General features: G+C 39.3%; 1 protein-coding gene and 1 long non-coding RNA gene across 2 annotated transcripts in view; both read right to left on the reverse strand.

Moving 5' to 3' along the window:
* The window catches only part of obscnb (obscurin, cytoskeletal calmodulin and titin-interacting RhoGEF b), a 67,087-nt gene that overhangs the window by 35,184 nt on the left and 17,961 nt on the right, over positions 1–13,942 (reverse strand). Inside the window, exons 24-49 of the mRNA XM_016237986.1 lie at positions 13,836–13,926; positions 13,424–13,699; positions 12,833–13,108; positions 12,098–12,373; positions 11,635–11,910; positions 11,262–11,537; positions 10,717–10,983; positions 10,309–10,578; positions 9,939–10,205; positions 9,535–9,801; positions 8,816–8,928; positions 8,534–8,687; positions 8,273–8,434; positions 7,937–8,041; positions 7,530–7,796; positions 6,811–7,080; positions 6,301–6,567; positions 5,844–6,110; positions 5,493–5,759; positions 5,082–5,351; positions 4,724–4,993; positions 4,165–4,431; positions 2,850–3,116; positions 2,389–2,655; positions 1,782–2,042; positions 1,233–1,499 (exon numbers count right to left, since the gene is read on the reverse strand). Of these exons, the coding sequence (XP_016093472.1) occupies positions 1,233–1,499; positions 1,782–2,042; positions 2,389–2,655; positions 2,850–3,116; positions 4,165–4,431; positions 4,724–4,993; positions 5,082–5,351; positions 5,493–5,759; positions 5,844–6,110; positions 6,301–6,567; positions 6,811–7,080; positions 7,530–7,796; positions 7,937–8,041; positions 8,273–8,434; positions 8,534–8,687; positions 8,816–8,928; positions 9,535–9,801; positions 9,939–10,205; positions 10,309–10,578; positions 10,717–10,983; positions 11,262–11,537; positions 11,635–11,910; positions 12,098–12,373; positions 12,833–13,108; positions 13,424–13,699; positions 13,836–13,926 (6,283 nt within the window). The remainder of the gene's footprint in view (positions 1–1,232; positions 1,500–1,781; positions 2,043–2,388; positions 2,656–2,849; positions 3,117–4,164; positions 4,432–4,723; positions 4,994–5,081; positions 5,352–5,492; positions 5,760–5,843; positions 6,111–6,300; positions 6,568–6,810; positions 7,081–7,529; positions 7,797–7,936; positions 8,042–8,272; positions 8,435–8,533; positions 8,688–8,815; positions 8,929–9,534; positions 9,802–9,938; positions 10,206–10,308; positions 10,579–10,716; positions 10,984–11,261; positions 11,538–11,634; positions 11,911–12,097; positions 12,374–12,832; positions 13,109–13,423; positions 13,700–13,835; positions 13,927–13,942) is intronic.
* LOC107554635 (uncharacterized) lies at positions 12,238–13,935 on the reverse strand. The gene is made up of 3 exons (XR_001605074.1): positions 13,836–13,935; positions 13,614–13,699; positions 12,238–12,287 (listed from the first exon to the last, which is right to left on the reverse strand). It is a non-coding gene; the product is annotated as an uncharacterized lncRNA (long non-coding RNA).

Here is a 13,942-nt window from a genome sequence, read left to right on the forward strand (position 1 = left end):
TGTGTTTAATATTACTCATTTTTCACAAGTGTGTGTCATGGGTATTGAGTGTGGGGTAGAAATCTGAGGGTCTTTGTTGGCCACCTCCCCCTTTATTTTCTCTTATTGTATTGTACTTGTTTTATAAGTTACTGGTAAAGACGTGTGATGTATTGAGACCTGGTGTGAAGTGTTGTATGTGTTTTTATCAATTGTATGTTAATAAAGTGACTTTTGTTTATACCCATTATTATTATTATGCTCACCCTGCCTTTGGCAATGAACCTGTGTCCCTTTGTTTAGGGCTGTTATGTCCCGGTGTATTCCGGGTGGCGTAGTCGACTATAGGATTTCTCTTATTATTGGTAATATTCCAAACTCCTGACCACTCACTGCCACATTAACTAAATGAAAGCCTGACTGATTTCTGACTGACAGATAGTACAGCCAACAAGAAGAATTCAAGCTGCTGACCAAGAAAACAAAGCACGGTCATTCTGCACATTTGCTCTGTACCATCGACTGATGCCCCCTGCTCAGTAGTCTGCTTTTGAAGTCCTGGTTGGTATAAGGGTGTCTGTGCCTTCAGAACTGTGACAAAAACATTTTGTAGATGGAATCACAGACAATGCAATCTCAAAGACGACGTGTCCAAAGCTTGGAACACATGCAAGTTCTGTATCAAGTAGTGTAATATGTGTTGAGTTACTCTACTGTGAATTGAGACTCAAGTCAGACTAGTGAAACCTGAAACCCATATCTCTGTTCCACATATGAACCACACTAAACTGAAGAGGTTACAAGCTAGAAGAAACAAACAGACAGCGATGAAGAAGTTTAAGGCAATACCAAAACAGATGTCTGTCAGACTATGGCATTACAGCACAGCAGGCAGAGCCACAGCAGGATACAACAAATTATCTAAAAGTTATATTTAAGCATATAGAATTATTCTGTTCCCCATCAAGAACTTCTTCAGTTATGGTTTTTAGCTTTGGAATGCAAGAGAGTAATTTTGTGCTATACACTTGAAATGAACAATTACATATTGTTCATTACTGTAGGATATCTTTGGAAACTTAACATAACAAATGCAACAAATAAAACGACTAACAACACTACATAACAGTATTAACCAACATCAAAGCAAGCAATAATATTACATTGAAAATGGTTGTTTGTCAGAATAGTGCAGCTGGGGGGAGGGAAATTAATGGTTAAAAAATCCCAGAAAGTATAAGAATGATTCATACCCTTGATCTTCATATGGGCTGTTGTTGCCTTGTCTCCACATACACACGTGTAGTCTCCTTCATCTTCAGGTTTGAGCTCTGTGATCTTCAGCTCCACCTTTGAGGCAATCTGCCTGATGACGTACTTTCCTTCAGATTGGATAACATGGCTTCCTTTTTTCCACTGCACAGGGACACCAGGTTTGGAAAGCTCACAGGACAGAGTAGCACTGCCTCCTTCATCACACTCCAGGTTTTGCAGCTCATGTGTGAAGACCACTGGTAGTGCTGAGGAACCGTGAAAAGATGTTGGAACCATGTTACACAAATCACTCAGGACAACATCCGAGAACTGGACTGAACAGAAGTCTTTTCAGTCTTGTCTAGTTTTCTAGCTTTGAAGTCATTAAGGACATCAATCAAGCAATTAAAAAACAACAACAAACAAAGCCATTAGTGTAATAAGAAAAAACCCTGATCAAGAATAACTTCAGGTCACAGTAGAGGACTGTTATATGATATGTAATACCATACATTTAATCACAATTCAACAAAAGCTGTCATTCCTACCATTGATGGTAATGGTAGATGAGGTCTTGCTAAACCCACAATCACAACTATAGACCCCAGCATCTTCAGGTTTGACATCAGGGATCTTCAGTTCAAAAACAGAACCAACTTGCTTTATGTGGTATTTCTCTCCAGAATGGATCACTTGTGTTCCTTTCCTCCAAACCACAGGCACTCCTGGTTTGGAAAGCTCACACTGAAGAGTAACACTGTCCGCCTCTTGACACTCCTGGTTTTGTAGTTCTCTTTTGAAGATCAATGCTAAGAAGCAATTGATGTTTCAACAGGTTGTTAGTATAATGCACTTTGCACAAAATGTAAATGCACAACATGACAAAACATTCAAAAACCTACCAAAGAAAACGAGACATTATGAGACAGAACACTGACAGATATCACAAAAACATTGAACATCTTACAAGACAAAATTAGCAGATATTTGTATTAGTGAAGTTAATCTACTTAAGCCAAATAATGCTATAATATCTATGTTAAGTTCCCTTCAAGCGACTAACCAGTAAAGGTAAAAATATAAAAACTCTTTGTACTCACTAAAGAGTGAACATGAAAAAAAGAAGACATTTAACAGACCGTATAAATTTCATACCCTTGATTTTAATGTTTGCTGTAGTCTTTTTGTCCACACACACACATGTGTATTGCCCAGCATCTTCAGGTCTGAGGTCAGCGATCTTCAACTCAAAAGTAGCCCCATCTTGCATGATGAGGTACTTTTCCCCAGATTGCAGCACCTGCGTTCCTTTCTTCCAAACAACAGGAACTCCACGCATTGAGAGTTCACAGTGAAGAGTAACGCTGTCTCCCTCGTCACACTCTTGGCTTTGTAGCTCACATTTGAAGACCACCGGTAATGCTGAAGAGCAATTATGTGATGACATAAATTAAAGGTGTGTAAAAATTAGTAGTTTCTTGACTACACATGCATTGACATTTTAGTGTATCGCTTGATCTTAGTGCTAAAATAAATTGAATTAAAGTAAGGGAAAAAAAAATCTATATCTAAATCAATAAATAGATGCATGTAAATGAATAGGCTTTTATCCATACCACTGACAACAACATTTGCTGTTGTTTTTTCGCTTCCACAATCACAGGAATATTCTCCACTGTCCTCAGGCACCAAGTCTGAAATCTGTAGCTCACACATGGTGTCCCTCTGCATTATCTGATATCTTCCCCCATGTTTCAGACTTTCCGTTCCCTTCTTCCATTGCACTTGGCAGCCAGGTTTTGAGAGCTCACAGGAAAGTAAGACTTTCCCACCTTCAGTAACCTGCTGGTTCTTCATCTGACCCTTAAACCTAGCAGGTACCACTGGAGAACGAACAAGCATCATATAATTAAAATTCTTCTTCATAGTTTTAGCATCCAAAACACAGGATGGAAGATCTCTGGGATGAGATGATGAAGGTATGACATGGAAGCTAGGATAAGCCAACGTCTGTGTTATTTTGCGTCATAATGTGATTAAGCTTGTAATGTATAATATCTTTACATCATTATTGGTCGTCAAAATTTTCTATAATCACGGAAACATTAAAACAAACACAGAAACAGTTCCAACACATCCATTGCACCAGGACTACATGAATACATATATTACAAATACAAAGTCCAGACAAGACTGAATCTCACAAACCAAGACAAACACAAAAGTACAAGTGCCATTTCTAATATTTGACAACTTGACAGACTGCTGAAAGACATCTACTGAAATCACACAACAGCTTCTTTATAAAAACTAACTGATCTGCCCAATAAAACCTAAATTATATTTCAGATAACTAAGACAAGGATGCTAATGGTAAAACATGTGAACCCAAAGTAATGAAATGTTCTATCATGTCAGTTGTTGAACTAAGAACAAGTAAACAATTTCAGCATGTATGGAAATAAAAGACTATTTAACCACATTTTTACCAAACTGACTTGCTAGAAATCTAAATGACATGCAAAGTACCAAAATTATTGTAAAAGTACAATATAAAAGTACCAGTTCTCTGAACTGAGGTGATCATCTGCTGACACAGAAATGCATGAGACTATCACCGAAATGCCTGGCAGTAACATCGCCACAAAGGAACCCAAAAGTAAAATGTCAAATGCAGAAATACAACACATATGTTAAATCAAATTAAAAATTGTACATACCAGAAATACTTTCAAAGAACACAGAGACAATAAAAACACTATACATGCATAAAAGCTTTAAACATAAAAAACACTATCTAAGAATATAATATAAGATTCTCCAGCTTCAAGTAATTATTTTCTAGCTAAGGGTAATACATTGCTATAAACACCCAGAAAGAGAGATTTCTGTGTTAAGCGGTTTATTTTTCGGCGAAAGCCAGGTTCTTACCTTTCACCGTCAATTTGGCTGTACTCTTCATAGAGCCAATGTCACAGGTGTATACCTCGCTGTCACTCTTCTCCAGATCCTTCACTTTGAGGATGAGGACAGTTCCCTTTTGCATAAGCTCATACCTTCCTCCAGCCCTGATCTCCTTTGTTCCTTTCAGCCAGGTGACTTTAGAGGCAGGTTGGGTTGTCTCACATTCAAAGGAGACAGCATTCTTCTCTTCTGCAGTGGCATCCTTTAGCTCACGAATGAATTTGTTGGCCAGTTCTACAGAGGGGATGAAATACTAAAGTAAATATATCTCCTGTTTAGAGGATTTCCCTCTTTGTATATTTAAAGAAAGGATAACAGAATCTAAGGCTACGTTTACATGACAACGATGTAGTCAAAAACAGAAACGTTTTTCCCTTGCGTTTTTAAAATGTTCATGTATACACGACAATGTTTTCAAAACAATTCACGTTTACACATATCCGCGAAAACGGCCAAGAACGCTGTATTACGTATGCCAGGCCAGTAGTTGGCACTGTCACCTTGTTAGTAATTTAAAAATCATTGCCTTTGATCTCCAGCTTAGCCTTGGAGGTTGGACCACCGGTGATCTCACAGCTGTATTCTCCAGAATCTTTTTCAGTGACGTTGCGGATTGTCAGCTTTACGAGCGTCTGCTCCTGACTGATTTCGTATTTCTGGCTTTTTCTAATAGATTTGCCATCCTTTGACCACTTCACTTCCAGTCCAGATTGAGAAAGCTCACAGGAGAATGTGGCATCCTCACCAATTTTGGCACTGACACCTTGAAGCTCTTTAGATATGGTAGGAGCTTCACCTGGTTCCCAAAAATAAGATACACCTTGATTAAGCAAAACCGTATTTGTGTAAAACCTATAATCCAATTCATTGCATGCCCTGCTTACCCTCAACAGTAAATGTTGCCTTTGAGCTCAAATCCTTGAGAGTGAAGACCACCTCACCGGAATCAGAAGCTGAGACAGTTTTGATTGTTAAGGTATACTTGCGCCCTTTGCTGCTTATCTGGAAACGGCCTCCATCAGTGACAGGTTGGCCTTTTAGGCTCCAGGTGCACCTCTCTGAACTTTCTCGGGACAAGATACACTCGAATGTGCAGTTTTCACCTGCTTTGGCCTCTACCGATTTAAGACGCTTGGTGATCCCAATGTGGATATCTGGGGTCAACAGCAAAGACATGATTAAAAAACACCAACAACTTTATCCGTTTTCATAAAAACATACAGGATAAAACTACACCAAAATGACATTACAGTGTCATTGTAGCACAACAGTACTACATAAGTTTGTTGTCATACCTCTAACAGTGACCTTGGACTTGGAGAGGTCTGTGCCAAGATCACAGCTGTACTCCCCGGCGTCAGCTTGTGTGACATCATGGATAGTAAGTCCCAAGGTCTTACCATCATGGAGGAGCTCATACTTTTTCCCTGCTGACAGGACTGTTCCATCTTTGCGCCACACAGGGGCCACTCTGGGCTTTGAGGCTTCACACTTAAGGGTAACTGTACCCTTCTCCTCTGCAACTACATCATCCAGCAACTTTAGGAAGATGGCTTTCTTCTCTGGATGTCAATAAATAAAAAAAGTGCATTAAGCCAAAACCTGGTCAAAAAAGTATTTATTTGGACATCGTGATACAACCCCACCTTTGACCTTTAGGCAGACCGTTTCTTTCACATCCCTGATGCTGAATAAGACCTTCCCACCATCCTCAGGTGCTAGGTTCTTGAGGGTGAGCGTATGGGTTTTATCCACATGGGTGATGGCATTGACCTCATTGTTGAAGAGCGGCTTGTCATTGAGTGTCCACTGGACCTCTTCATCAGCATAGTTAACCTCACAGGTGAACACAGCATCACCATCTTCATCCACCTCCACGTCCGTCAGATGTTTGGTGATTTGGATTTTACGCACTATGTATGTCAGAAAAATAAACATCAAAAAGCACGATCAGAGTGGCATTTATTTTACCAACAGCACCTATGAGTGCTTGGCGTAGTCAAAGCAAAGCTCTAACAAGCAACCCTAACCCTAATGGTTTGGATGTATAAAGGGAATGCAATTTGAAACGACATGTTTCGAATGCCTTCTTTGTGACATTACCTTCTACTTTGAGAACAGCTTTGCTCTCACAGACCCCGACCTGACAGCGATACTCTCCAGAATCCTCTGCACTCAAAGTTTGTATGATCAGCTGCACATTGGCGTCCTTTTGCTTCATGCTGTATTTGCTAGAAGCCTCCAAAGCGGTTTGACCCTTAAGCCACCGTACTTCTTTTGGTGTGGCAGAGAACTTGCAGCATAGTGTGGTGGAAGTCTTCTCCTTGGCTGACACATCTTTAAGAGGGTCCAGGACTTCAATGGGACGCTCTGTGGAGTGATATGAACAATGATTTTGAAAACAAACACAAAAGTGCACAAAACTACAACAAACATTGCATTTCATCTGTAGTAAAAATAAATAGAGCAAAATACACCTTTTTTCAAAGCACTCAATTTCTGTTGGAATTTCATCATGCATCATCAAAAATTATTTAATTATAATTATTAGATACAGATTAGATTTCTTTTGGAGTGGCTTTTTGCAAATCTCGGCTAAACCAAGTGTCTAACCTTTCACTTTGAGCTCAGCTGTTGATTTGCTCTTTCCGGCAGTGAACTGTACTGGGCCTGACATGGAGGCCTTGGTCTTCTTAAAAGTGAGTCGGTGCATGGATCCCTCTTTCTCCATCTCGATATCTGCACTCTCCTTCAGCTGTTCCCCATTTAGCGTCCATTTCACTGGCTTGACTGTCTCCACGCTGACTTCCACCTCAAAGTTGGCAGCAAACGGCTCGGTCACCTCCACAGAACTCAGCTCCCGTACTATGCTGATAGCCTGCTCTGAAGGTTGTGATGAGACAGTATAGCGCTGTGTCAAGAATTGGCTATATCAAAAATGTTTATGTAGTACAATTCTTTAAAAACACTTAAGACTTAAGAAGACACATACTAATGAAACTGCATGGAAATAAAACAAAATGCATGGAAAGTAAATTCACACAACAGTAATTTAAATTGTAAGCAGGCATAAATTCATCCCTGTTTGAAAGGGGAAATTAATGAGATAAATAAGATTTTTAAAAAGGGTTAAAATCGCATACAACGCTCATTCTTGTCTGTTGCAGATCAATCAAAAACTGATCTACAAAATAATTAACAACATGCAATCACATTTTCTACACCATTTTTACAGTCAATTTCAAACGTGTTTTAGTTTGTAATGTATGGTTGTGCTTTATGAATTCTGCTGTGATTTCATCCTAAAATTTTACAATGGAAATGGTTTTTACCCTCTACTAGTAGCTGACATGAAGTCTTATCATCAATGGCGTCACACACGTATGTATCCTCATCATCAGAGTCCACGTCGATGATGGTGAGCTTCCTGTAGATGTCCTCACTGGTGATCTCGTGCTTCTTGCTGGGTTTGATCTCTGACTTGTTCTTGTACCAAGTGACTTTAGCGTTGGCCCGTGACACCTGACATTCTAAGTATGCGCGGTGTTTGTACATGGCGATTTTGTCTCTCAGTTTCTTCACAAATCTGACAGGCAGTTCTGTAATGATTATAAGGGAGCTTAGGGGATCTACAGATTTGTTAGACAACCTTAGAAATGCTACACAGCCCAGGCTGTAGTTCATTAGTCTTAACACTAAATGCAAAATACATGCAGATATGACGGACATGACAACGAACCTTTAACCTTCAGTTTAGCGGCTGAAGAGGCCTTCTCAGCTGTGAACTTTATTTCACCTGCGTCCTCAGCCTTTACAGATTTGAAGAGTAGAATGTATGTTCTTCCTAAGACAGAATTTTAAATGAATTTAAGAACCATTAATCTGTTCCTCTTGGAGCTGATTTTTTGTTTGTTTTTGCATTTGTGAACAGAGAAAATAAAAGGAACCGATTGTATTGTAATTTAAACTATGTACTGCCATACTGGGCTGCATGTTCCTCAATCTACAAGCATTTCTACAAGCACACCTAAGCTTTCAAGAAGGAATCAATCAATGTTAATTTTGTTCAATTTACCCTCCTGCCTTATCTTTATGTTGTCTCCAGCTTTAAGTTTGGCATCTCCTTTGTGCCACTGAGCCTCGACCTCATCGTGAGAGACCTCGCAAACAAACGTTGCACTCTCCTTCTCTGTCACCTCCACGTCCTGCAGCGGCTTGACTATTTTAATATCTCTGGCTGCAAGAATTCAAATACAAACATTTATTCAAGTGACACTACAAAATGCTTGAGTTCAGCAGTGATTAAATGTCCCACTCAGAAGTCGTTCATCTTTACCGTGAACAGTGAACTTGGCCGAAGTATTGTCATCTGTTGTTCTACATATATACTGGCCCTGGTCTTCATATACACACTTGTGGATGATGAGGGTGTGCTTGTTGGCCTGGGAATAGATGCCAAATTTCTTTCCTGGCTTCAGTTCCTCATCATCCTGATGGGAAATAATGACAGACAGTTCCATCAACATTTTTTACTTTTTCTTTTTTCAAATCATTTTGTATTTTTTCCATTTGTGACTACACAATTTATTTTTAACAATTCTAAATCAAATACTAATACCTTAAACCACTTGACATCAGCATTTGCTCTTGACACCTCACATTCAAAAGTGACTTTCTCCTTTTCAGGAGAACTGATATCCCTTAGAGGTTTGAGGATCTTTGCAGCAGGTTCTGTGCACACAACGCCAATAATTAGGGTTATAATTGTTATATATAGATTCTAACATTGGTGGTAATGTTATGGATCTCCTCATTAGTTTACATAAACCTTACTAAACTTGCAATAAGCGTAAATGGGATATATTGTGGACATTCATTTAGTTTGTCTGGCTGAATATACTTAAAAATGTTGGTTATACAGCTTCTGAAAGTACAAAACTTGAAAACACACTTTTTATGATCTTATGCTAAACATCTTACTGAATCTTGCTATTCAGGCTTAAACTTAAAGGGATAGTTCACCCAAAAATGAACATTCTGTCATTAATTTCTCACCCTCATGTCATTCCAAACCCGTAAGACTCCAGAAACGTAGCAAGGAGATCAGTAAAATAATCCATGTGACATCAGGGGTTCAACCGTAATATTACGAAGCTACGAGAATACTTTTTGTGCGCAAAAGAAAAAGACGAATTGTTGAATAAAGTCGTTTTTTTTTCTTTTGCGCACAAAAAGTATTCTCGTAGCTTCGTAATTAGGGTGAGTAATTAATGACAGAATTTTTTCATTTTTGGGTGAACTAACCCTTTAAAGACCGATGTGAATATACACACTCACCTGTAACAATTAGTTTGCCAGAAGTATGGACATCCTCAGCTTGGAAAGTAATAGTTCCACCATCACTTATCTTCAGCTGGGACATAGTCAAGCAGTGCTTGTTGCCCAGTGCTGTAATGATGATATTGGGTCCTGCCTTTAGTTTCTTTGCATCTTTGCTCCAGGAACCTTCTACATCAGCCTTGCTTAGCTCCACCTCCATAGTGATGGTCTCTTTTTCTTGCACTTTAATCTCTTTTAGGCCTTTTACTATTTGAATCTTCTTAACTGAATGGTAGAAAAAAACATTGGAAATCCATAGATGAAATATTTTTATTTGATAATTTCCTGTATATTTTAATCATAAAATATTATGATCGAAAGAGTAAGTCTGTAATAGAGTAACATAATGAAGGAATCCATACGCTCTACTGTCAGTTTGGCCTGGGTCTTGTCATCTAGGGTTTCACATGAGTAATGTCCTCTGTCAGCATACGCCACACTCTTGAGGACCAGAGCCTGCTTGGCACCATCCACATGGATCTCCATATTTTCTCCTTGCTGTAGTGCCACACCATTCTTCATCCACTTGACATCTGTTGAGGGTTTACTCAGCTCCACTTCCAAACGAACTGTGTCCTGCTCAGTAACAGTCATGTCTGCAAGCTTCTTCTTGAAGGTGATGGGAAGCTCTGCAAAATACAGATATATTTGTATTGAGAAACAGGTAGTCTGTGTATTTCCTGACAATATGTTGCATTACGATTAACAATAGTATCTGTCACTTATCCTTACGTTGTACTTGGAGTGTGGCTTTGCACACTTTCCCCTCGGCATCAATACTGATCTCTCCTGCATCCTCCTGAGTGACAGCTGTGATGGTGAGGGAATGGCTGCTTCCTCCATGAGCGATCTTAAATTTGGGACTAGCTGTAATAGGAATTTCATTACGCAGCCATCTGACACTCACATCAGCTGGTGTGATGGAGCATTTAAAGATAGCATCTTTGCCTTCATTTGCAACAACATTGTTCAGCTTGGTAGTGAACCTCACTAGACGTGGGGCTGTGGGAAATTAGATTGAAAAACTGAGAGAAATGATAATGAAGGACATCTATCACTTAAAACAAGCTTAATAAATTGTGTTGGTTCATTTTGATGAGAATCGATGACTTTCAGACATAGACTCTTAATTGTTCGTACCTTTAGTAGTGACTTTGGTGGAGGTCTTGTCATCTTTGCAATCGCAGCTGTACTCCCCTTCATCCTCCTGAGCCACAGCAGAGACAGTCAAGATGCAGTTGGTGCCATCGGTGCGGACACTGAATCTGCCACCTGGTTTGATTTCTTTACCGTTATGCTTCCAGAGGACACTATCCGTGGCTTTGTTGAGACTGCAGGAAAGTGTCATGGTGCTTTCCAGTACTGCAGACACTGGCTGCAATGGCACCACAAACTTTAAAGGTACATCTGCAGGGCACAGATGAGGGAAAAATGTAATTACATTTGGTCTGCGATCAGTCAGATTTATTATTTCAATAAGTGCAATTATATCCAACACAATTTACTTTGAAAACTCCAGATGTATGAGCATTAATTGAATTGAATTGAATAAATAAAAAAATGCAATAAAAAATTATGAAAACTGCCATTAATCTGGTAAATGAACAAATTTTACTTTGAGAAATTATCAACACCTTAAACCATTTGTACTTTTTCTTACTTTGAAATTGCAAATTAGCTTTTACCTTTGACCTGAACCTTGAACTCAACCTTGTCATCAGCCGTCTGACAAAAGTAGGTGCCGCTGTCTTTAGATTCAGAGGACTTAACGATGAGGACACGTGAGCGGCCTTCCTGTTTCATCTCATACTTTGAGCCGTCTTTCAGTTCTATTCCATCCCTGAACCACTTAACACTACAATTCTCTGACATCACCTCGGTTTTTAAAACAACCTTTTCTGTTGACTCAACCATCACAGTTTCTTTTGTTACGGATGTCTTCTGGAATTTGGTAGAAACATCTGAGGAAAAAATTTAATCACTTAATTGTGACCATGTTCTGGAGGAAGACAAGTATGTGGATTCAAGGAAGTCCACTGATGTGCTAGAAAATCTTACCTTTCACCTGAATCTTGAAGAGAAGTTTCTCATTTCCAACTTCACAGGTATATTCTCCAGCATTCTTCTTCTCCACATTCTCCAGCACCAGCTGACGGCTTTTGCCCTTTGAATCCATGTGGACAGTCTTACTGGAGCTCAACTGCTTGCCATCCTTGAACCATTTCACATCAGTCTTGAGGTCAGAAACTTCACAGCTCAGTGTGGCTTTTTGGGAGGCTGAAACTTTCACTTCCTTCTGATAAGAGTCTTTGTTGGTGAAGGCAGCTTTGAGCTCTAATAAGAAGAGAGTTTATTTAATTCAAAGAGTTTGCCTATTTACAGAGAAAATCAACAGTAGGGTTGCAATTACGTTGAATATGACAAGAGACAATAAATATTTTCATAGCAGCTTTTAAATAACCCAAAGAAGACTGTTAAGATGCACAGAACCAAAATGAACAGTCCAAAATGGTTTCCATACCTGTCACCTGAATCTTAAATGGCAGCTTTTCGTTCCCAACTTCACAGGTATATTCTCCAGCATCCTTCTTCTCCACGTTTTCCAGCAGCAGCTGACGGATCTTGCCCTTTGATTCTATGTGGACAGTCTTACTGTAGGTCAACTGCTTGCCATCCTTGAACCATTTCACCTCAGTCTTGGGGTCAGAAACCTCACAGCACAGTGTGGCTTTTTGGGAAGCAGCTACTTTGACTTCCTTCTGATAGGAGTCCTTGTTGGTGAAGGCAGCTTGAATATCTAGTTGGGCAGGCATATTGCAACATGGATCCAATATTAGAAAACAGTATTCTTTGAGTAAATATTTTATTTTAAGTTATAGACATCAAATACTGCAGAGACTGAATGGTTGAGAAATCCAGAAGAGATCAAAAATCATAAAATGTATATTAAGCAAACAAATCCAAATCTTACTGCAGACTATTACTTTTCCAGTAGCACTGAAATAAACAAGAAATTGCTTTTTAATTTTGAAATTACTTCTTGATCAGAAAATGTATGTGTCACTAAATCTACAAACACAAGTTAATTGTATCTTACTCAATGGTCTCTTTCATCAAGGACAAACTCTTTCGCTACATGTAAAAGTAGCTTTTGTCAAGCTTCACTGATTGATTGTAATTTTGATTTATTTCATAAGGAAGAAAACCTAAAATAGAAATAGACAGCCAAAAGACAAACAAAAGGATGTTCCCATACCTGTCATCTGAATTTTAAAGGCAAGTTTCTCATTTCCAACTTCACAGGTGTACTCTCCAGCATCCTTCTTCTCTACATTTTCCAGCACCAGCTGGCGGCTCTTGCCCTTTGACTCCATAAGGACAGTCTTACTGGAGCTCAGTTGCTTGCCATCCTTGAACCATTTCACCTCAGTCTTAAGGTCAGTAACTTCACAGCTCAGTGTGGTCTTCTGGGAAGCTGCTACTTTGACTTCTTTCTGATAGGAGTCTTTGTTGGTGAAGGCAGCTTGAATGTCTGGTTGGGCAATGGACAATATGAGAAAACAGTATGCTTTGAGTAAATATATCCCTCAAGATTCTATACAACAGATACAGCAAACACTAGATGGTTAAGAAATTAGGAATGCAAAATAAACTGCAAATGAATCCACAAAAAAGCTAATTACATTGCAGACTGTAACTTGTTTTTGGTTCTGTACCACTGAAATGGGCAAAAAATTATTCTACTTGTCATTGTACCTCTTCTTGAAGACACATTAATAAAATCTTGTGAGGCAAAGCATATATCAAACTCTTTTGTTCAACCCAACAGACAAACACAAGGACATACCTGTCACTTGAATTTTAAAGGCAAGCTTCTCATTTCCAGCTTCACAGGTATATTCTCCAGAATCCTTCTTCTCCACATTCTCCAGCAGCAGCTGACGGCTTTTGCCCTTTGACTCCATGTGGACAGTCTTACCGGAGCTCAACTGCTTGCCATACTTGAACCATTTCACCTCAGTCTTGACGTCAGACACTTCACAGCTCAGTGTGGCTTTCTGGGAGGCTGAAACCTTCACTTCCTTCTGATAAGAGTCCTTGTTGGAGAAGGCAGCTTGAATGTCTGGTGCAGAAATAAAAATTTAGGAATATAGTCTCAGAAGCTGCATTTAGTTTTATGTAAACTGTGCTTTGCTCATGTTTGATTGAGTCACTGGAACCTTAAAAAACAAGCCAAAACACGGCCATGGTGTTCTTACCTTCCACACAAATCTTAAAGACGAGCTTTTCATTTCCAATTTCACAGGTATATTCTCCAGCATCCTTCTTCTGCACGTTCTCCAGCAGCAGCTGACGGCTTTTGCCC

This window comes from Sinocyclocheilus grahami, unplaced genomic scaffold, assembly GCF_001515645.1.
Source record: "Sinocyclocheilus grahami isolate Dianchi unplaced genomic scaffold, SAMN03320097.WGS_v1.1 scaffold19.1, whole genome shotgun sequence".
NCBI lineage: Eukaryota > Metazoa > Chordata > Actinopteri > Cypriniformes > Cyprinidae > Sinocyclocheilus > Sinocyclocheilus grahami.